The 23,103-nt window shown below is 40.7% G+C and overlaps 1 protein-coding gene across 1 annotated transcript; it reads left to right on the plus strand.

The window, feature by feature from the left end:
- Window positions 1-1,959: 1,959 nt before the first annotated feature.
- Window positions 1,960-23,103, plus strand: LOC130217483 (growth hormone secretagogue receptor type 1-like). The gene is made up of 3 exons (XM_056449593.1): window positions 1,960-2,624; window positions 16,792-17,254; window positions 22,765-23,103. The coding sequence occupies exons 1-3, from the start codon at window positions 2,352-2,354 to the stop codon at window positions 23,061-23,063; spliced, it is 1,035 nt and encodes a 344-aa protein (XP_056305568.1). The 5' UTR covers window positions 1,960-2,351; the 3' UTR covers window positions 23,064-23,103.

Raw genomic sequence — 23,103 nt, forward strand, 5'->3', positions numbered from 1 at the left:
ATAGAAAAAGTTAAATATTCATATTTATTTACATTTGTTACCATATAGAAAAAAATATTTAAATATTCATATTTATTTAAATTTGTTACCATATAGAAAAAAATATTTAAATATTCATATTTATTTAAATTTGTTATGATATCATTTTTTTAAATATTCCTATTTATTTAAATTTGTTACCATATAATTTTTTATTTAAATATTCATATTTATTTAAATTTGTTACCATATAGAAAAAAATATTTAAATATTCATATTTATTTAAATTGGTTACCATATATTTTTTAATTTAAATATTTATATTTATTTACATTTGTTACCATATAATTTTTATTTAAATACTCACATTTATTTAAATTTGTATCCATATAATTTTTTATTTAAATATTCATGTTCATTTAAATTTGTTACCATATAGAAAAAAATATTTAAATATTCATATTTATTTAAATTTGTTATGATATCATTTTTTTAAATATTCCTATTTATTTAAATTTGTTACCATATAATTTTTTATTTAAATATTCATATTTATTTAAATTTGTTACCATATAGAAAAAAATATTTAAATATTCATATTTATTTAAATTGGTTACCATATATTTTTTAATTTAAATATTTATATTTATTTACATTTGTTACCATATAATTTTTATTTAAATACTCACATTTATTTAAATTTGTATCCATATAATTTTTTATTTAAATATTCATATTCATTTAAATTTGTTATGATATAATTTTTTAAAATATTCCTATTCATTTAAATTTGTTACCATATAATGTTTTATTTAAATATTCATATTTAATATAAATTTGTTACCATATAATGTTTTATTTAAATATTCATATTTAATATAAATTTGTTACCATATAATGTTTTATTTAAATATTCATATTTATTTTAAATTAGTTTGCATATTTAACAATAACAGCCAACTATAATAATAATAATAACTAATAAATAGTTCATTGTTTCTTAATGTTGGTTAATGCATTAATGAAGTCTGATCCATCCATCCTATCATTTATACTAGATATGCAAATTTAGATCAGCATTTAAATGTGTTTTTATGGTGCTGCTGTGATGATAAATGAGTGTGTTATTTTTCACTATAATGTTGTTAAATCTCATTTAAATAGACAGAAATTGTAAGCGGATTTATAGATTTTCATATAGTTTCAGTTTAATAGTGGCACATCAAGCTGCATTACATGAAAATGAGTGTGTGAGAGTTGATCTCAGTTCATGTGTGTTTTACATGAATGTAAAGTAAATGATTGTTTATATAGAAGTGAAGTGTTTACCAATACTGCCATTTTTATGTTGACAGGAATTAATCTGCAACACTGAGGTCTTACAGATATGAGGATGAGGATGATGATGATCACTGATGATTATTGACTCTAATAAATTTGTATTGTTCCTCTTTTGGAGAAATGCATGACTGTGAATGGAGCAGATCTGATGTGTGTGGATATGAGTGTGCATATATTGTGTAAAAGTGTGTTCTTATAGAGTGTGTGTGTGTGTGTGTGTGTATTTGTGTGTACAAATAGCGTTTAAATGTCTGTTGTTATAGTGTGTGTGTATTTGTGAGTGTGTACATATATTGTGTACAAGTGTTTTCTTTTAGTGTGTGTGTGTGTATCGATGTGCATAGTGTGTGAAAGTATGTTCTTATAGTGTGTGTGTGTGTGTGTGTGTGTGTGTGTGTGTATCGATGTGCATAGTGTGTGAAAGTATGTTATTATAGTGTGTGTGTCTGAGTGTGTGCCTATAGTTTGTGTGTGTGTGTGTGTGTGTGTGTGTGTGCAGGTGAAAGTGTGTGTGCGTATTGTTTTAGGTATTTGTATGGCTGTGTGTATTTACTAGTGTGTGTTTGCATAGTTTGTGTGTGTCTGCCTGTATGTAAGCATATATTGTGTGTGTGTGTGAGTGTGTGCATATAGTTTATGTGTGTATATGTATTTATGAGTGTGTGTGTGTGTATAAGTGCGTGAGTGTGAGCACATATTGTGTTTGCGCATATAGTTTGCGTGTGTGTGTATATGAGTGAGTACGTGTTTGTATATAATGTGTGTTTGGGTGTGCTCTTGTAGTGTATGTGTTTGCATATAGTGTGTGTCTGTCTCTGTGTGTGTACATGTACGTGAGTTTATAGTGTGTGTGGGTGTATAAGTGAGTGTAAAGTGTGTGTGTGTGTGATTGAGTGAGTTCGATCTCTTCCTCTGTTCCTGAAGTGTCAGTGGTCTCCAGCGGGGTGTGTGTGTGTCACACACACAGAATGTTCAGTCCTGCTCTCCGTCTGCTGGTGCTGAAGGCTGCGCTCTGAGCTGGTCTCCAGGTCATGGATTACCCAGAATCCTCAGGCTGGTGTGAGGACTGTGGGAACTGGTCTGAATGGGAGCACTGGGATCAGTCGGTGTTCAGCGAGTGTGAGCTGCTGGTGGTGACGCTGCTGTGTGCGCCGCTGCTGCTGCTCGGCATCCTGGGAAACGCCCTGACCATCATGGTGGTGTGGCGACGCCCACAGATGAGGAGCACCACGTACCTGTACCTGAGCAGCATGGCGGTGTCAGACGTGCTCATCCTGCTGCTCATGCCCCTCGACCTCTACAAGGTACTGGGTTCACTTTTACTGTTCACGTCTTTATTTATTAACCCTTGTGTGCTGTTGGGTCGTTTTCATCCATTCTGGGCTGATTTTGAGGCTTAATTTGGCCATAACTCTCTCTGTGTTTCAGCAAATAGGATGATTTTTCTGACAAATCTTATTTTGACACATATTTTGGGAAAATACTTTGGAAATGATCAAAAAACTTAAAACCCTGTTCAGATTGACTCTCCTTTGGTGATGTTGGTGCTGCTTTTGCCTCATTGACTCCCATTATAATCACATGTATTGATTGTAAAGCCATGACAGCAGATAATCATGCATTACTGATTGACGCTGGTTTCCTTGTTGGGAAGAGGGACAACTTTTGTTTATACTATTGATCCACATTCTTGATATTTTGGATATCTTGTTTTATTTATGTGAATGCTGACATCCTTGTTGATATCAAGAATTAACATCATTACTAGTGGAAATGTTCTATTGATAATAAGAATTGATATGCTAAACCGTTTTCACTTCAACGCCCACCTCCTCCTCTGAAAATGTTTTCCTAAGCTGATTGTCTAGAGAAAATGCTTATTTTAAACCTTTATTTATTAGCAAAACCTTTATTTTGCTTATACTATTGTTATCTTACTATTAATAAAACCCCTGAAACATTATATATATAGAGAGAATTGAATATAGAATGTATAATACTGTATATTTTATTTGTTTTTTAAAACACAAACAGATTAAAAGCTCCTGAATTCTTCAGGTATTTGTTACAACTGCTGATTATTTAGGCCTTTTCTTTAATAAATGAACCTGACAGGAAAACAGGAGATGACAAAAAAGCTGCTGCTTTGAATTGGACTGACTACTTTTCATCTATTGATCATATACATACAGTAAAACACAGTAAAAACACTCTAAGTCTGTTAAACGCATCGATCTGAAGGCGGTTGAGTTTTTAGGATATTATTGGAGTTCGCTGACAGTAGTGAGCAGCTGTTCACTAAAACACCACCGAGCCTCGCCAGATCCTCCTGTATGGGGTGCGCATCCGTTCTCCCCATGTTCGCGTGGGTTTCGTCCGGGTGCTCCGGTTTCCCCTACAGTCCAAAGACATGCGCTATAGGGGAATTGGATAAAATTGTCCATAGTGTATGTGGGTGATTGAGTATGTATGGGTGTTTCCCAGTGATGGGTTGCAGCTAGAAGGGCATCCGCTGCATAAAACATATGCTGGATAAGTTGGCAGTTCATTCCGCTGTGGCGACCCCGGATTAATAAAGCGATTAAGCCCTGAATGAATGAATGAATAATGCTGGAGGGATTCTGATAATGACACATGTCTGATTTTACCAGTGAAAAATACACTGGTAAACCACACAATGAGTCTATACACACTCATACACTACAGACTACCCAATTCACCTGTACCGCATGTCTTTGGACTGTGGAGGAAACCGGAGCACCAGGAGGAAACCCACGCGAACGCTGGGAGAACATGCAAACTCCACACAGTAACGCCAACTGACCCAGCTGGGAGTTGAACCAGCGACCTTCTTGCTGTGAGTCGACAGCACCACCTACTGCACCATCGCGTCGCTATCCTCCTGCATTATATTCAACATTATACATGCTAGTGTAGTTAAACCAACATTGTTAAACATTTATTCTAATGCACAACACTTTGTGTCCGTTATTATAGATAGAACATATCAAACGCTTGTCGTAATCATAACTCTAAAAGGCGATATGATCATTTAAATGTGCACGCTTTTGGTTTCACTTTGGCCTAATCCTAATTCTATTTTTGTACCCCTAACCCTTCCCCTTTCACTTCCCCTTGGCCATTAAAACCGAGTGTTAAGGGGAAGGGCTTTAAAATTTACCCCTAAGAATTGGGACAGCACTACAGCACCTGCACACTTCTTCATATGTCATCGAGATCTCTTGCTTCATATGAGATCAGACGATGGCGACAGCTGTAGTTATTCCAGTTGGGTTATTTTTTGGTATGTATCTTCAGGAAATCACATGTTATCATAATGATCTAATGTGGCTATAAGATCATAACAGTACTGTGTATTTACACAGTGGCCATATTCATCTATTTAAATACACAAACACAACATTAACATTACAGCAGACACTGTAAAAAGCTCATTTCCAGCCACTAGACTTTTCTGACAGGGTATTCGAGTGTCAGAATGTTGTGGGACTGATATACAGGAATTATTATAATTATAGATTTCGAAATTAGGCGTTTTTTATTTTAGCGTTTGTTTGTTTTTTTTAAATCATGATGGTAAAACATGAACGCGGTTATGAATATATTAAAATATGTGCTTGTTTGTTGTAAAAATTCGTAATAATGACAAAAAAACACTAATTTGTGGATCTTCTTACTTCCGTGTGCAGCGTGTATTCTGGGAAATTTTCTTACCCCTTGGTTTCGAGTGTGCTCCTGAAAAATCTCAGTTCGAAGAGCTATACACTTATTTCACGCGGCCGCCATTTTAATGAACCAAAGCGAGGCTGTGGTGGGAAGAAACGCGGAAGTATAGGACCAGCACTTTAAACATTGCAGTGACATGCTGTGGACTACAAACCTCCAGCTGTTGCTGAGATTTCAAAATACAGATATGGTGTAAACATCACTTTAATATCAGTCAGTACGTTTAATTTAAACAATTAAAAGCAATTTAGCATCAAACAACATCACAAGCTCTGTAAGAGTAATATGCTCAAGTGTCCTCCTAGGCTTCAGTTCATGGCAGCAGGTAAACAGAGGGGACGCTTCCCTGCTTCAGCCTATGTAACTTGGTGAGCGATAAACACTGCAGTCCTCTGTAGCACAGTGTTGTCCCGGTACTGAAGTTTTAAAACAGTCTAATTCCCGCTAAGTTAAAATTGAAGTGCCGCTGAGCGCGGATGACTCGACTGATCTTCACGGCTGCTTCGCGATCCAGTCTCCATGTATCTTGTGTTTGCACTCAGTTCACCGCTCTTCACCCAGTGCAAACACAGATACACGGAGACTGGAGCGCAAGCGCGAAACAGCCATAAGGATCAGTCGAGTCATCAAGCAGATCGCTCGGCTGTGTTTGTGCTCAGTAAACAGCGGAGGGTGAACTGATGACCTTCTCGGCCAATCACAAGCATATCTGTTGAGCACGTGAACACAATGGCCAATCAGCGCTGTTTTAAGAAAGCCATCAACAGTGCTTTAAATGTTAGCGGGAAATTGACAAATTTTCTTTTAATTCAGTAACGTGACAAGTCTAATATAGTAAAAGAATCAGTTCATTAACTTGAGTTTGATAAATGGCGTCTAAAACGTGTGTTTGGGAAAGAAAACGTTAGCTAACTAGTGCCGTTTCCCTTAACTTAGCTGAAAATGAGCTCTGATATCCCTTTATATTTTCACCATTCACGAGTTCACACTTGCAACAGTTTCAGAATAAAGCGTATTTGGCGTGCTGTCCGGGGAGAGGGCTCTGAGCTCGGGGAAGACACCTAAACTCGAGTCATTCCTCTTATCAGGAAACAAAGAGGAATAGGGATTCGAGCGAAGTATCTAGCCCGGCCCCAGAACGCTCCCCCCGGGATAGTAATGCTTAAGAGGTGAGGTGACGGGGTGGTGGAGGGATGCTAAAGTCGTAAGATGCTGCAGGTAAGACAGCTTTGGTATATATAGGGGTTTGGTCAAGAACTGATTGGATAATAGAATAATTGTCAATGACGTATTTGATACTGAAACTTCTGCGCGTGCTCCTCCCGAAATTTGTTTATCAAACATCACTTCACGAGTTCACACTTGCAACAGTTTCAGAATAAAGCGTATTTGGCGTGCTGTCCGGGGAGAGGGCTCTGAGCTCGGGGAAGACACCTAAACTCGAGTCATTCCTCTTATCAGGAAACAAAGAGGAATAGGGATTCGAGCGAAGTATCTAGCCCGGCCCCAGAACGCTCCCCAAAAATTGCTTATTTTGTTACAGGACAGCAGCCAGACAAGTGGGTGAGCCCCCCAAAATTTGCTGATCTTTAAAATTTGGAGGGGTGCTGTTAAGCTGATGGTTGTGCTATGCAAGGTGTGTGTCTCGGGAGGAGGCAGTAACTGTATTGATGGTGATGCGTTAAGTGTCTCCAGCAGGAGTCGTCGCTCCCACGGGAGACGGGCGTCTCCCATAGGAGCGGTCACTGCGCTGGCAGTGGTGGTAAGGTGTACTTCTCCCATGGGAGCTGTCACTGCACTTGCAGTGATGCATAATTAAGGTGTACGTCTCCCGAGGGAGCTGTCACTGCGCTTGCAGTGGTGCATGATAAGGTGTACGTCTCCCATGGGAGCTGTCACTGCGCTTGCAGTGGTGCATAATTATAATGTGTACGTCTCCCGTAGGAGCGGTCACTGCGCTTGCAGTGGTGCATAATGAGGTGTACGTCTCCCATGGGAGCGGTCACTGCACTTGCAGTGGTGCAAAATTTTGTAAAGGTGTACGTCTCCCGTAGGAGCGGTCACTGCACTAGCAGTGGTGCATGATAATGAGGTGTACGTCTCCCGTGGGAGCTGTCAGTGCACTTGCAGTGGTGCGTAATTATAAAGTGTACGTCTCCCGTAGGAGCGGTCACTGCGCTTGCAGTGGTGCATAATGAGGTGTACGTCTCCCATGGGAGCGGTCACTGCACTTGCAGTGGTGCATAATTTATAAAGGCGTACGTCTCCCGTAGGAGCGGTCACTGCGCTTGCAGTGGTGCATAATGAGGTGTACGTCTCCCATGGGAGCGGTCACTGCACATACAGTGGTGCATAATATATAAAGGTGTACGTCTCCCGTAGGAGCGGTCACTGTACTAGCAGTGGTGCATAATAATGAGGTGTGTGTCTCCCGAGGGAGCGGTCACTGCACTTGCAGTGGTGCATAAGATGTACGTCTCCCGTGGGAGCTGTCACCGCACTTGCGGTGGTGCATGATTATAAAGGTGTACGTCTCCCGTAGGAGCGGTCACCGCGATAGCGGTGGTGCATAAAAAGGTGTACGTCTCCCGTGGGAGCAGTCTCTGCGCTTGCAGTGGTGCATAATAATGAGGTGTGCATCTCCTGTTGGAACGGCTATGTAGATGCTGTATTAGCGTTATAAAAATATATTATGCAAAGTGTATTTCGAAGGAAGTGTCGTGTCAATGAAGGAATGTGTTTTGAATAAGGGTTTGATGGGCTTTTCTAATGTGAGAGCGGTCGGCTCGAATGTAGCACTTAAAGGCCTGTGAGGACCAGCGTCCGAGTGTTTGGATCTGCTGCTCTGATAGACCATTTTGTGCTGCAGTGGTGGCTGCACCTATTCTGAAGGAATGGCTGGAGAAATTGTCAGCTGGAAAGCCCGACTTAATTAGGACGCATTTAATATGCTTCTGGAACCAGAAACGAGTGACTGGGCGATTGCTATCGTCTGTAAAAAGGGGGTCTGAAAGGGAAGTGGCTTGTGATCTCCTGATATGTGAAAATGCTAGCAGTGTTTGGTATGGATGGATAGGTGATTGAAGGTTGAAAATGTAAATGTAATGGCCTCTTTTTGCTTGATCAGTTTTGCTTTGTTTAATGAGGAAAGAAATGGTTTCGTTATCCAGCGTTACTAGATCGGATATGGTGGGATGAATGTTTGGGTTGAACCCTGATGTAATGGTGAGTTCTGAACACCTTAAAAATCCGAAGAAGGCTAAAATAAACATGGCGTCGAGAGTACGTGCTGTGTGGATTGATTCGTATCCTTTGCGAAGAGTGGATATGCATTTAGTGAGTGTTTTCAGTGTTATGGGTTGTCGGGTGTCATGACGTGTGGGGTGGGTTCTCTGTATGCCTTTCAAGAGAAGAGTTGTTTGCGAATTAGCTATGTGAGGTGCAGGGGAGCCGTAAATTAGTTTGTGGAAAAATTGAATTCCACTCAAATAGCCTTTAATGGAATTGATCTGGAGTTTTTTGATAATTGTGAGGTAGGATATGTAAGATGAAATGGAAAGTAGAGAAAAATCAGGAAACAGTATGTTATAACATGCATGGAATGTTTTAAAGCTTTTCCATGCTGTTAAATATGACTGCAGGGTTCTAGGAGCCACTGCCTGAAGGATAAAGTCGAGAGAGGCTCCAAGCAGGTTTTTTAAAGGATGATCTATGGGAATATCAGCTCTGAATAAGGAGGGACTTGGATTGGAAACTGATCCGCCTCTGGTGCCAAATGTCTGAATTTCTGGAAGGCAAAACGAGAGAGAGAGTCAGCAATTTGATTTTTGGACCCAGAAATGTGATTTGCAGTTAAAATAAACTGGTCACATGCTGAGATCCAAGTTAGGCGTCTTAGTAGGGGAATTAGTGCTAGCGAATTTGAACGGCCTTTATTTATACAGTGAACGGTTGCTTCATTGTCACAGTGAATTATGATGCGGGAAGAGGACCATTCTTTACCCCATAGGGATGCAGCGACGACTAGTGGGTAGAGCTCGAATAGCGCCGATGATTTTAGTGGTTGCGGCAGGTCTAATAGCTGGGGCGGCCAAGTGGACGCGAACCAGCGTCCTTGATAGTAGCCTCCGAATCCGATTGACGGGGCGGCGTCGGTGAATAAATTAATGTCTGCTGGGGAGGATATGAGGTCGCTGTAAAAGAAGGAGAGACCGTTCCATTGTTTGAGGAATAATATCCATAAACGGAGTTCGTTTAGGCTATTGTCATCGATGGATATAATATCCTCTAGACCGTGAGCTGAGGACGCGAGAAATAGAGATGAGAAATAAACGAGCGGCCTTGGGGAATTATGCGCATTGCGAAATTCAAATGGCCGAGAATTGATAATAGCTCACGCTTAGAACAGAGGGGACTGTCTAATAGGGAGGAAGCTACCAGGATCGTTCGATCAATTTTTTCCTTTGGTAGGGACGCTTGGAATTTATTGGAGTCTAATTTGATGCCCAAGAATTCGATTGAAGTGCTTGGACCGGCGGTTTTTTCCTCGGCGAGGGGAATCCCGAGTTCAGCGAAAACCTTCTGAACTGTCGAAAGGTGCGCGGCTGGTATAGCGTCTGGTGGTGAGATGATTAGGAAATCATCTAGTAGATGTATTAGATGCGGGATTTCGTAGTTATTGGAAAGGATCCAGCAGATTGCTTCCGACAGCGTATCGAAAATCTTTGGACTACTTCTGCAACCAAAGGTTAGGCGGACGGAAAAATAATAATTTTTTCGCCAAAGAATGCCGAAAAGGTGCCAAAAGTCAGGGTGGATGGGCATGACTTTAAAGGCGGACGTTATGTCGACTTTAGCCATCCATGCGCCGCGACCCGCGATTTTAATTAATGAAATAGCTTGGTCGATGTCATGATAAATCATTGAGTACTCTTCCAGAGGGATGAGACTGTTGATACTAGGAAACGGAGAGTTATGCGGGGAGGAGAGGTCGATTATTAAGCGTTTTTTATCGGAGAATTTCCGCGATAAACTCTGAAAGGAGGTGCGGAGAAAGGACCCATCATGAAATTTTCGTCTACTTCTTTTTTTTTTTTTTTTTTTTTTTTTTTTTTTTTTTTTTTTTTTGATTAGACGGTCGACGACGTCGGGTTCGGCGAGAGCGGACTGAAGATTTGGACAAATAAAACTACAGGTGGGTAGGCTAATGACACCTGGATGAAAACCTGAAGACAGACCCGTTAATAGAAATTCGGTGAATTTGGGATCGGGATGTTTGAGCAGTTCCGATTTTAGGCGAGAAACATTCACAGGAGTCGATAGGTACTTTCTGGTATTTTTATTTACAGATTTTCTCACTGGACATACTGTGCGGGCGTGAGCGCCGCCGCAGAAATTGCAAACATGCAAAAAAAACGACATTTCTGTCTCCAGCACCTGCCGCTATTGAAGCTGGTGCACGGGCTGGCGGAGGCTGGGACAGAAGAGCTGTGATCAGAAAAAAGGGGCGGAATATTTGGGTTTGAAGGGACGTAACTGGTAGATCTGGGCTGGGCTGGGTCGGGGAGGGGAGGAGGGATGGGATTTATGAATGGGCATGATTCTGTGTGGTGGGTGGTGGATCGACAGACCGCGCAAGATATACTGCGGCAACCGAGAAAGACTTTATTATGGAGATCTGTGTCTATGGCTCCCCAGAATGGGGTCTGGTTCCATTGTGAAATGCGAATGGCGCATTTAGCGGAGAAAAGGCGGTGGTATGTATAGAAATGAGAGCCTCCGTATGAGAGCGCGAGCTCAGCGACTATCGCGAGATAATCATTGAGCTCACGCCTCCTGTGGGGATAGACAGAACAAATGACGTCTGTATATCTTGAAAATGCTATTGTGAATTCTGCGAATGATAAGATGCGTGACTGAATGTTAGCTGTGTTTTTTAAGGTTACTGAAAATTGGCCGCAATCTATCTGGCGGTCTGCCGATGTGGGTGAAATGGGTGAGAGGAGAGAAAAAAGATCAACTTCCGAACCTGACAGGATTTGGCTCCTGATGGTGTTGGAGACGGGTGGAGGATCCAGGGCGAGGGCGTTGGGTGGAACAGGTAGAGGCGTGGCTGTGGACAGAGAAAAAGACTTAGTGTGAAGAAGTGGCTGTGGGATGTTGGAGGCTAGAGCCGCTTGCGGAGGCATGCTCGCGCTACTGCTGGCCCTAGGATCACCGGTGGGAGGGAAAGAGAAAAGGGGAGGGGCTTCCGACGTTAGTGACGTCAGCGGAGGCGGCCTCACGCTGGAACTTGCGTCGGGGCCTGGAGGAAAGTTGTAAGCTAGGGCCGCTTGCGGAGGCATGCTCGCGCTGCTGACCCTAGGATCACCGGTGGGAGGAAAAGAGAAGAGAGGAGGGGCTGCCGACGTTAGTGACATCAGCGGAGGCGGCCTCACGCTGGAACTTGCGTCGGGGCCTGAAGGAAAGTTGTAAGCTAGGGCCGCTTGCGGAGGCATGCTCGCGCTGCTGCTGGCCCTAGGATCACCAGTGGGAGGAAAAGAGAAGAGAGGAGGGGCTGCCGACGTTAGTGACATCAGCGGAGGTGGCCTCGCGCTGGAACTTGCGTCGGGGCCTGAGAAAACCTGGGGAAGAAGAGGAGGAATTAGAGGAGCTGGGTTTTGAGCTGGGAGCTGAGGCGGCCTCGCGCTCGCACTGCTCGCAGGAGCTTGGGAGGAATGGGGAGGCAGGATGTGAATTTGGGCCTGTGCTTCCTGTAGCGACCCTGCGCTTGAGTTTGAAGGGGGGGCTGCGGGCCAAGGATATATTTGAGGATGAACTTCTGGTGCCGCTAGCGGAGGCAAGCTCACGCTATACTGGCGGCTCGAAGGAACGAGTCCAGAGCCGGCGTGGAGTCCCACTTCCGGGGTTTGAGATCCTACGTCCTCTGGACCTTGGGCTCTCCCCAGACTCGCTGACGGCCTGCTGCTGCGTCCGGGTCTGGAAGACTGGTTTCGATCCGGACGCTGGTATGGAGACTTTTGGACCTGGCCGGATTTTTTCGTGGCTTTGGAAGGTGGAGTGATGGAAGGAAGTGGTGCTCCGGATTGCAAGGCGTTATACATAGCCAGGAGGTCCGCCTTGGTGGTTCGGCGCGGAACGGTGACGCCTGCGCTGGCCAATGCTTGGCGGAGGTCAGAGACGGTGTTTATCCCTGTGGCTGGGACGGAGGACATGGCTGAGGCAAATGATGAGGCTGGAGAGGATTGCCTTCTGGGAGATGGAGATGGTGAGCCCCGTCTTGATCGGACAGCCGTGATTCTGGCTGAACGGCGGCCTCGAGGTGGAGCCGCGGGCTGAGCTGATGCGCTCTGCGGGGCTACGGAGCTTTGGGTACCGGCGGGAGATCTCAGAGGAGCCTCGGCAAGGAAGGCGTCGTCCTCTGCAAAGAGATTAATCTCAGACATTCTGCGTCGAAGTTTGGATGCTAAAGTCGTAAGATGCTGCAGGTAAGACAGCTTTGGTATATATAGGGGTTTGGTCAAGAACTGATTGGATAATAGAATAATTGTCAATGACGTATTTGATACTGAAACTTCTGCGCGTGCTCCTCCCGAAATTTGTTTATCAAACATCACTTCATTCAGAACGGACCTTCGGGTCATTCAGAAGGTGGTGAAATGATAAATTTGTGTCACTTTCTATTCGCTGATAAGATATACAGCCAAGAACACAACGTTCTAATGTAACTCCCAACGATACTTCCGGGTTTCTTCCCACCGCAGCCTCGATTTCGCTTTTAAAAATGGCAGCCGCGTGAAATCAGTCTATTCACCCCTTCCCGTTATCCCTATGCCTTTAAGCTAAAGAGAATTAGGACACCCCTACCCCTCGTTTTGGGCGTTCCCATGAAGAGGTAGTGGCGATTCTCTTTAGCTTAAAGGCGTAGGGCTAAAGTAAAGTAAGGGGAAGGGCTAAGCGATAGAATTAGAATTGGGCCTTTCACTGCCAAGCGCGCTCATGTAATGTCTGCCGTCACTTTTAAGAAATAAAACACACATGCAAATCCTATTTCCAAACTGAACGTTATTCACAGCCTATGCACTTTCTGTTCACTAAAGCAGAGATCATTCACGGCCACATGCGCGTCCTCTCTGTAGTAAACAAACAGTGCGTCAGCTCATGTGTGATGTTAAACAATGTGAAGACTTGTGAAACCTCCTTTACGCTTCTTTCCTGACCTTGAAAATATAATGGGCTGAATCCTTGAGATGATGAATTAAGATCGTGTGGGGTCGATTCGAGATAGCGATCTGTTTTCGATGAATTGTGCAACGCTAGTTAAACCCAAAGTAAATGTGTTTCCACTCTTTTAGAATATAAATGTTTCTCCAACTCCGTTGTGCACATAAATGTTTTACACGTGTATATTTAAAATTTATGCACAACTTTACATTAAAGCAGACCTATTTAACCCATTTTTCAAGATGTGAAATGCGTCTCTGATGTCTCTAGAGTTTGTGTGTGTGTGTGTGTGTGTGTGTGTGTGTGTGACGTTTCAGCTCAAAATACCACAAATAATGTTTTATAACTGTCTGAAACTGACCCTTTAGGCTCATTTTTATGCAATATTCCAAAATTGCTCTTGTAAATCGCTGGATGGACAAACAGCTAGTAAATCATGTTGTGTAGGAATTTGTTTTAAATTTTTCTAAACTTTGAAAAACTTCACATGTCCCTGACTGAAATGTGTCTGTGTCTGTAAGTTTGCATGCGTGCGTTTGTGTCTGTTTGTGTGTGCACGTGCGTTTGTTTTTGTGTGCATGTGTGTGTGCGCGTGCGTTTGCGTGTGTCCATTTGTGGGTTTATGTGTTTGCGTTTGTGTGTGCGTTTGCATCTGTGCATTTGTGTGTGCATGCTTGCATTTGTGTGTGCATGTATGTGTTTGTGTGTGCATGTTTGCGTTTGTGTGTGCATGCGTGTATTTGTGTGTGCATGCTTGCATTTGTGTGTGCATGCTTGCGTTTGTGTGTGCATGTATGCGTTTGTGTGTTCATGCTTGCGTTTGTGTGTGCATGTATGCGTTTGTGTGTGCATGCTTGCGTTTGTGTGTGCATGCGTGTATTTGTGTGTGCATGCTTGCATTTGTGTGTGCATGCTTGCGTTTGTGTGTGCATGTATGCGTTTGTGTGTTCATGCTTGCGTTTGTGTGTGCATGTATGCGTTTGTGTGTGCATGCTTGCGTTTGTGTGTGCATGTATGCGTTTGTGTGTGCATGCTTGCGTTTGTGTGTGCATGTATGCGTTTGTGTGTGCATGCTTGCGTTTGTGTGTGCATGTATGCGTTTGTGTGTGCATGCGTGCATTTGTGTGTGCATGCTTGCATTTGTGTGTGCATGCTTGCATTTGTGTGTGCATGCGTGCATTTGTGTGTGCATGCTTGCATTTGTGTATGCATGCTTGCGTTTGTGTGTGCATGCATGCGTGCATTTGTGTATGCATGCTTGCATTTGTGTGTGCATGCATGCGTGCATTTGTGTATGCATGCGTGCATTTGTGTGTGCATGCGTGCATTTGTGTGTGCATGCGTGCGTTTGTGTGTGCATGCGTGCGTTTGTGTGTGCATGTATGCGTTTGTGTGTTCATGTTTGCGTTTGTGTGTGCATGCGTGCATTTGTGTGTGCATGCGTGCGTTTGTGTGTGCATGCGTGCATTTGTGTTTGCATGTATGCGTTTGTGTGTGTATGCGTGCGTTTGTGTGTGCATGCGTGCATTTGTGTGTGCATGTATGCGTTTGTGTGTGTATGCGTGCGTTTGTGTGTGCATGCGTGCGTTTGTGTGTGCATGCTTGCGTTTGTGTGTGCATGCTTGCGTTTGTGTGTGCATGCGTGCATTTGTGTGTGCATGCTTGCATTTGTGTGTGCATGCGTGCATTTGTGTGTGCATGCTTGCATTTGTGTGTGCATGCTTGCGTTTGTGTGTGCATGCGTGCATTTGTGTGTGCATGTATGCGTTTGTGTGTGTATGCGTGCGTTTGTGTGTGCATGCGTGCATTTGTGTGTGCATGTATGCGTTTGTGTGTGTATGCGTGCGTTTGTGTGTGCATGCGTGCGTTTGTGTGTGCATGCGTGCATTTGTGTGTGCATGCGTGCGTTTGTGTGTGCATGCGTGCGTTTGTGTGTGCATGCTTGCATTTGTGTGTGCATGTATGCGTTTGTGTGTGCATGCGTGCATTTGTGTGTGCATGCTTGCATTTGTGTGTGCATGCTTGCGTTTGTGTGTGCATGCTTGCGTTTGTGTGTGCATGCGTGCATTTGTGTGTGCATGCTTGCATTTGTGTGTGCATGCGTGCATTTGTGTGTGCATGCTTGCGTTTGTGTGTGCATGCGTGCATTTGTGTGTGCATGTGTGCGTTTGTGTGTGTATGCGTGCGTTTGTGTGTGCATGCGTGCATTTGTGTGTGCATGCGTGCATTTGTGTGTGCATGCGTGCATTTGTGTGTGCATGCGTGCATTTGTGTGTGCATGCGTGCATTTGTGTGTGCATGCTTGCATTTGTGTATGCATGCTTGCGTTTGTGTGTGCATGCTTGCGTTTGTGTGTGCATGCATGCGTGCGTTTGTGTATGCATGCTTGCGTTTGTGTGTGCATGCATGCGTGCATTTGTGTGTGCATGCTTGCGTTTGTGTGTGCATGCGTGCGTTTGTGTGTGCATGCGTGCGTTTGTGTGTGCATGTATGCGTTTGTGTGTGCATGTTTGCGTTTGTGTGTGCATGCGTGCATTTGTGTGTGCATGCGTGCGTTTGTGTGTGCATGCGTGCGTTTGTGTGTGTATGCGTGCGTTTGTGTGTGCATGCGTGCGTTTGTGTGTGCATGCGTGCGTTTGTGTGTGCATGCGTGCGTTTGTGTGTGCATGCGTGCATTTGTGTGTGCATGTATGCGTTTGTGTGTGCATGTTTGCGTTTGTGTGTGCTTGTTTGCGTTTGTGTGTGCATGCGTGCATTTGTGTGTGCATGCTTGCGTTTGTGTGTGCTTGCGTTTGCGTGTGTGTGCATGCATGCATTTGTGTGTGCGTGTATTTGTGCATGCATGTGTTTGTGTGTGCGTGCATGCATTTGTGTGCACTTGCATGCGCAGGTTTGTGTGTGCGTGCATGCGTTTGTGTGCACTAGCATTTGTGTGTGAATGCGTGCATTTGTGTGTGCTTGTATGTGTGCATTAGTTTGTGTCATTTTGTGTGTATGCGTTTGTGTGTGTTCATTTGTGTGTGCATGCGTGCGTTTGTGCAAGTGCATGCATTTGTGCGCGCTTGCATGCGTGTGCGTGCATATGTTTGTGTCCTTTTATGTGCATGCGTTTGTGTGTCAGTTTGTGTGCGCGTGCGTTTGTGTTCTTTTGTGTGTATGCATGTGTGTGTGCATTTGTATACACTTGCGTGTGTTCCTTTATGTTTGTGCATGCATTCGTGTTTCCCTTTGCACGCGCGTGCGTTTGTGTGTATGCATTGGTCCAGGCTTGCGTTTGTGCATGCATGCATTCATGCGTGTGTATGTTTGCGTGCGTGCATTTGTGTGTCCATTTGCATGTGTGTGCATTTGTTTGCTTGCATGGGTTTGTGTGTGTGCATTTGTTTGCATGTACACTTGTGTGCGTGTGATGATGATGTGTGTAATGCTGATGATGATGATGAAGAAGAGTAGTAATGATATTAAAAATTGTAAGTGAATATAACGTGTGTGTGTCTGCAGTTGTGGCGCTACCGGCCATGGCTGCTTGGCGCAGTGGTGTGTAAGCTGTCGGTGTTTGTGGGCGAGTGCTGCACCTTCTCCTCCATCCTCCACATGACGGCTCTCGGTGCGGAGCGCTATCTGGCCGTGTGTTTCCCGCTGCGCGCACGACTGCTGGTCACCAAGGGGCGTGTCCGAGTGCTCATTGGTGGGCTCTGGGGCGTGGCTCTACTCAGCGCCGGGCCGGTATTGGCTGTGGTGGGCGTGGAGCGGCTGGGGGGCGGAGTCACTGAGTGCCGTTGTACTGAGTTTGCGCAGAGCTCCGGGCTGCTGAAGGTGATGCTGTGGCTCTCCAACCTGTACTTCATCTGCCCACTGCTGCTGCTGACGCTGCTGTATGGCCTGATCGCCCGCCGCCTGCACCTGCGTGCGCACACACATACACACCGGGACAACACACACCGACAGACCCTGCGCATGATGGGTGAGTAACCGAGTGTGTTGTTTTTATTATATTTAGTATTATTTTAGTTTAAGCTAGTATTTAAAAAAGAATATATATATATATATATGTGTGTGTGTGTGTGTGTGTGTGTGTGTGTGCGCTTTTTACAGTATTTCAAATGTGTTTTAATTTTGGTAGTCTGTTGTTTATTTCAAATGAAAAGTTTAAAAAAGTATAATTCTGTTGTTATATTAGTTTTATTAAATATTTAGAGTCTATATAGTTTTTATAAATGCTATTTTAGTTTTAGTTCAGTGCACACCTCAAGATAAAATAAATCTTAAACAGTTATGAATGTTTCTTTGGCGAACTGGTGTTTTTTTATTTTATTTTAATGCAGCATTTATTATTTTCTGGATTATGGAAGAGCAATAAAATAAAGTAACATAAATGGTTATGTAGTGTTTGTAATTTGGTATATCTCAGATTTATATATATATATATATATATAAAATTTGAGATATATCAAATTACAAACACTACATAACCATTTATGTGAGCAAGCAAACGCAGGTTGCCAGATTGGCGACACCAACAGGAGCGAGCCTGACTATCCAACCTAAAGGCAGATTTAAGTCTTGTTCTAGCTAAAAGTAACGGCACACGATAGAAGGAATATATTCATTTTAAAAGGAGCTTTTGTCCTTGCCAACACCTGAAGTTTCTATTTTTTCAGAACACCTTTAAGTTTCTATTTCTCACAGCTGAACAACAGAAAACTGACAGTGATCAGCTCAGGTACAGCTCATGTGCTTTATTCAGTGTTAAATGCTAATAATGTGAGTCTGAATGCTGTTTTACATGACGTTTATTCAGGGTGTTCGCGGGGTCTTAAAAAGTATTAAAAGTTGATAAACCAATGTAGAGAAATGTAAAAAGTAATAAAAAGTCCTACATTTTTTAAGAACACACCATTTTGATTGTGCAATGTATGTTTGTATAATGTGACTTAATCTGCGAAGATCAGGATGCTGTGTAGTTTATGAAATCAATGAAATCCTGCTAGAATTGACATCATGCTGCTTTGTTTACTCCAGTAACCAAGGCAACACCATTATTTCTGCAGTTCTATAGGCGCCAACCTGCTGTTTTAGCTAGATTTCATAGATTTTTATTCAGTATATGAATAATGTTTAGTTTTGGATTAGTTTCTTATATTAATATAAAGTAAGTATACTGTAAGTTAAAATATCGCTAAAGTGAAACCTAAAGTGGTAATAAGTTCTTAAAATGTATGGAGAGAGTCTTAAAAAAGGTCTTAACAGGCATCGAATTTCACTCTTTGTTTCCTGTATATACTCTGTTATTGCCATATATTGAAAGCAGCAGCAGATCTGGAGAATAAACTAAACCATCTGAAACTGAACTCTAGAACTGAGACCAACACATATCAGTGATTCAGCATCTACATTTAATCATGTTGAAGAGGTTTAATATGTGTTCATTAGATTATAAACCTCACCATTGTGCTGGAGTGCAGTGAGTGCACTATTCTGTGCTTCTGAATGGCTGTGTTTACATGTCTGACATGTTTCATCTGGTGCAAACAACTCATCACTGCATATCTCGTCATGCAGCGTGTTGTTAGTTTGCACTGTTTACGCTCGTAATATTTATATTATTTACTGATTATTAACCAGCTCATGTGGAACTCTGAATCTGCGTCTCATTTCGGAGTCTGCTACTGTCCACCAGAGGTCACATTTCGGTCACAGACACACACTTTCAGAGCCTTCATGACTGAATGAATGAAATACGCTGTTTTCCACCATCTGGCAACCCGGGGTGCTGAAATATAATTGGCTGAACAGGCATTGGGCGGGTTAAATGACCAAAACAAAGACAGATGTTCCAGCACGTAACACACACGTTCACAGCAGAATATCTGACTTCAGTGTTGTGTCTCAGATAAACAAGAGTGTTCACTGAGCATGTTTCTGAATATCTGCACACATATGATGGGGTTTTATGCTCTAGAAGAGCCAAAAGCTCACATACAGCACTTTTAATCCTTAAAAAAGAAAATGCATATGATAATTAAGTTAAATCATATATAAAAAGACATTTTTATTTTATCTTTTAAGATTTGACCTTAATCTTTGGGGTTTATTTGACTATTACTATTTGTATTTATTTTTTTTATTTAAATGTTATATCTATGTTGTCATAATAAAATTTAACATTGGATCTTTAATTAAGTAGTTTTTATAAATACGCTTTTACAAATATCAGTGTTTTTACTATTGATATGGTAAAATATATTTATATATACTTTTTTTATATTTCAAATATGTGTTTTATCCTGGCAGACTGTGATTTATGTCAAATGGAACATTTCAGTAATTCAGACAGCCACTACAGTACTTACACAGTGTGCAATAAACTTTAGAGCTAAACGTCCACATGAGAAACAACTGCTTTGATGTGTGTTTTCTTCGCAGTGGTCATCGTTCTGGTGTGCATTTCCCAAACAGCGATGTAACTCGCGGCTGAACTATCATAGTACGATGCATCTTTTGGGAAAAAAACAATGTAGTGACGAGTGTTTCCCGAAACCCGTAGTTTCCCTGTCTCAGATCCATCATTTGAACCACTTAAGTTATAACATAAAACGCCCATAATGATGCTCTAAATGGGGTGGAGGAACTACTTCTTTAGAAAAGAACCCCATCATTTATTTGTGCAAATTATATTGTTTTACCCACATGGTAACACTTTATAATAACTACACACTATGATTCATTTATTAAGCATTAGCATCTAGTGAATTCATTATCTGTTAAGCATTAACTCTACATTAATAAACGTTAATAAGCAGTTTATAACTGCAGCTATAAATGCTCTATTCTTGACTTATAATCACCTATATAATGGGCTTAATAATTGTATTTTCATACTTTGTTAATGATTTATTTTTCATTTCTAAATTAAGTATTGCATTATTTACAATCCATTTGTATTTAAGAGTAGTTGAGGGTTTTTAGGATCATTCAGAATGAGTTAGTAAAGGATTAATAAACTATTGAAATCAACGTTTATATGTCTTATTATTCAGGCGTATACTAATAGTTAACTAATATGTTAATAAATGCTTTATTAACTCAGCTTCATCCAGTTTTGTGAGCTCATCTAAAGTATTAATGCTTTATAAATCCCTTATAAATACTATTAAAGGCTTGGTATTAAATGAACGATAATCTTTACAATTTTATCTAAAAAGTCAAATGACTGTGCAGTTTAAACATTGCTGAATAACAGGAGTGTCTAAATACTACATCAAACTGGATAAAACAACAACAATAATATTATAATTTAACAATATAATAAGATGCAATGTCTAAACTGTACAGTTATTTTATTTTAGATAAGTTTGCAAAGATTTATTTTTCATTTGAAGTTCAGTTTTATTTGTGTATCTTTAAATGAAAAGTTTTGAATGTCATTTTTCCTGTTTATAATTTAATTGAGCCTTTATTTGTCATTTATAAGGGATTTTATAAAGCATTAATAGTCCTCACTTTAGATTAGGTCACAAAACTGGATGAAGTTGACTTAATAAAGTATTTATTAACATACATAGTAGCCCTTAACATATACCTGAATAGTAAGATATGTAAACGTTGATTTCAATAGTTTATTAATCATTTACTAACTCATTCTGAATGATCCTAAAAACCCTCAACTACTTTTAAATACAACTGGTTTGTAAATAATGCAATACTTAATTTAGTAATGAAAAATAAATCATTAACAAAGTATGAAAGTACAAGTATTAAGCACATTATAAATATGCTTATAAGTCAGGAATACAGCATTTATAGCTGCAGTTATAAACTGCTTACTAACATTTATTAATGTAGAGTTAATGCTTAACAGATGATGAATTCACTAGATGCTAATGCTTAATAAATGATTTATAGTGTGTGGTTATTATAAAGTGTTACCAAAACGTGCACTCGCTTTCCATATTAATCAAAATATATGTAAACGTCTCGCATAGAGCCTGTGTTTCCTTTACAGATATTATTAAGAACATTACATATTCTATTCTAAAACATAAAATAACTTACCAAAGATAACACATTCAAATATTAAATATACATCACATAAATAAATAATGAGGCCATTTATTAAGAAATTAAATTTAATATTTATTATTTATTAGGAAATTAAAAAATCATACTTTAATAATAATATTAATAATAATAATGATTATTATTATTATTATTATTATTATTATTATTATTATTAATAATATTAATATTATTGTTGTTGTTGTTATTATTATTAATATTATTATTATTATTGTTGTTGTTATTATTATTAATATTATTATTATTATTGTTGTTGTTGTTATTATTAATATTATTATTATTATTGTTGTTGTTGTTATTAATATTATTATTATTATTGTTGTTATTATTATTAATATTGTTGTTGTTGTTGTTGTTGTTGTTATTATTGATATTGTTGTTGTTGTTATTATTATTATTAATATTATTATTGTTATTATTATTATTAATATTATTGTTGTTGTTGTTGTTGTTATTATTATTAATATTGTTGTTGTTATTATTATTATTAATATTATTATTATTGTTAATATTATTATTATTATTGTTGTTGTTGTTATTATTATTAATATTGTTATTATTATTATTATTATTATTATTATTATAATTAATATTGTTGTTATTATTATTATTATTATTATTATTATTATTATTATTATTATTATTATGAAGTAGGGTATTGTTTAACCACAGCAGAAATGTTCTAACCAGCAGGCCCATGTCATATACAGTACAGATACTTAATAAATAACCTACTATAAATTAAAAGCATTAACATATTCTGTGTTTTTGTTTTCACAAGCTTTAGAGACGTAATGTAAATTCCGCTTTAGTCATGAGACACGGCTGTGTTCAAAATGGCATCAATGTTTTCAAAGTGCACTGCGAAGGGAGAAAAATAGAAACTTCAGGTGTTGGCAAGGACAAAAGCTCCTTTTAAAATGAATATATTCCTTCTATCGTGTGCCGTTACTTTTAGCTAGAACAAGACTTAAATCTGCCTTTAGGTTGGATAGTCAGGCTCGCTCCTGTTGGTGTCGCCAATCTGGCAACCTGCGATTGCTTGCTCACAATTGTAAACATGAAGATCGCTAAAACTGAACTGTAAAAGTATTTTGAGAGCAAATTACACCTAAGAGAGATGACTTTAATGCTTTATTTTTACAATAACTCCATGTTTAAATGTTAGAATGTTCTAAATGAATAGGGCATAGGGGGGATAAGTGGGAATAGGACACAGCCAGGAACTGTTTCTAACTACAGCTCTGCGAGTGTTTGTTGGAACGATGGATTTGAGAAACACCAAAGCAACGAACTATGTTTGTAATGACAGAACTTGCGACATTAGTTGGCTAACCATGGTTTTCAGAAACACACCCCTGGTCTTCATCTTGTCTTGTGTGTTTTCCTCCGCAGTGGTCATCGTTCTGGTCTTCATCTTGTGTTGGCTGCCGTTCCACGTGAGCCGGACACTGTTTTCGGTGTCGGACTCCAGCGCTGAGCTCTATTACATCAGTCAGTATTTTAATCTGGTGTCTTTAGTGCTGTTTTACGTCAGCGCTGCAGTCAATCCGCTGCTGTACAACATCATGTCTGCCCGCTACCGTGCCAATGTGCTGGCCATGCTGCGGCTAACAGTGGGCCCCACGGACGAGCTGCGCCACAGGGCCCGCACCTCCCCGCTGACCGCCTCACACTCCAGCACACACTTCTGAGCCTCCACGCATCTACAAGACTAGCTGATTGAGCTCATTT

The sequence above is a fragment of the Danio aesculapii genome, chromosome 23, assembly GCF_903798145.1.
Source record: "Danio aesculapii chromosome 23, fDanAes4.1, whole genome shotgun sequence".
NCBI lineage: Eukaryota > Metazoa > Chordata > Actinopteri > Cypriniformes > Danionidae > Danio > Danio aesculapii.

Coding starts and splice junctions, on each gene's coding strand:
- LOC130217483 (XM_056449593.1), top strand. CDS start 2,352: ATGGATTACCCAGAATCCTCAGGCTGGTGTGAGGACTGTGGGAACTGG. Junction 2,625..16,791: donor TGCCCCTCGACCTCTACAAG/GTACTGGGTTCA, acceptor GTGTGTCTGCAG/TTGTGGCGCTACCGGCCATG. Junction 17,255..22,764: donor ACAGACCCTGCGCATGATGG/GTGAGTAACCGA, acceptor TTTCCTCCGCAG/TGGTCATCGTTCTGGTCTTC.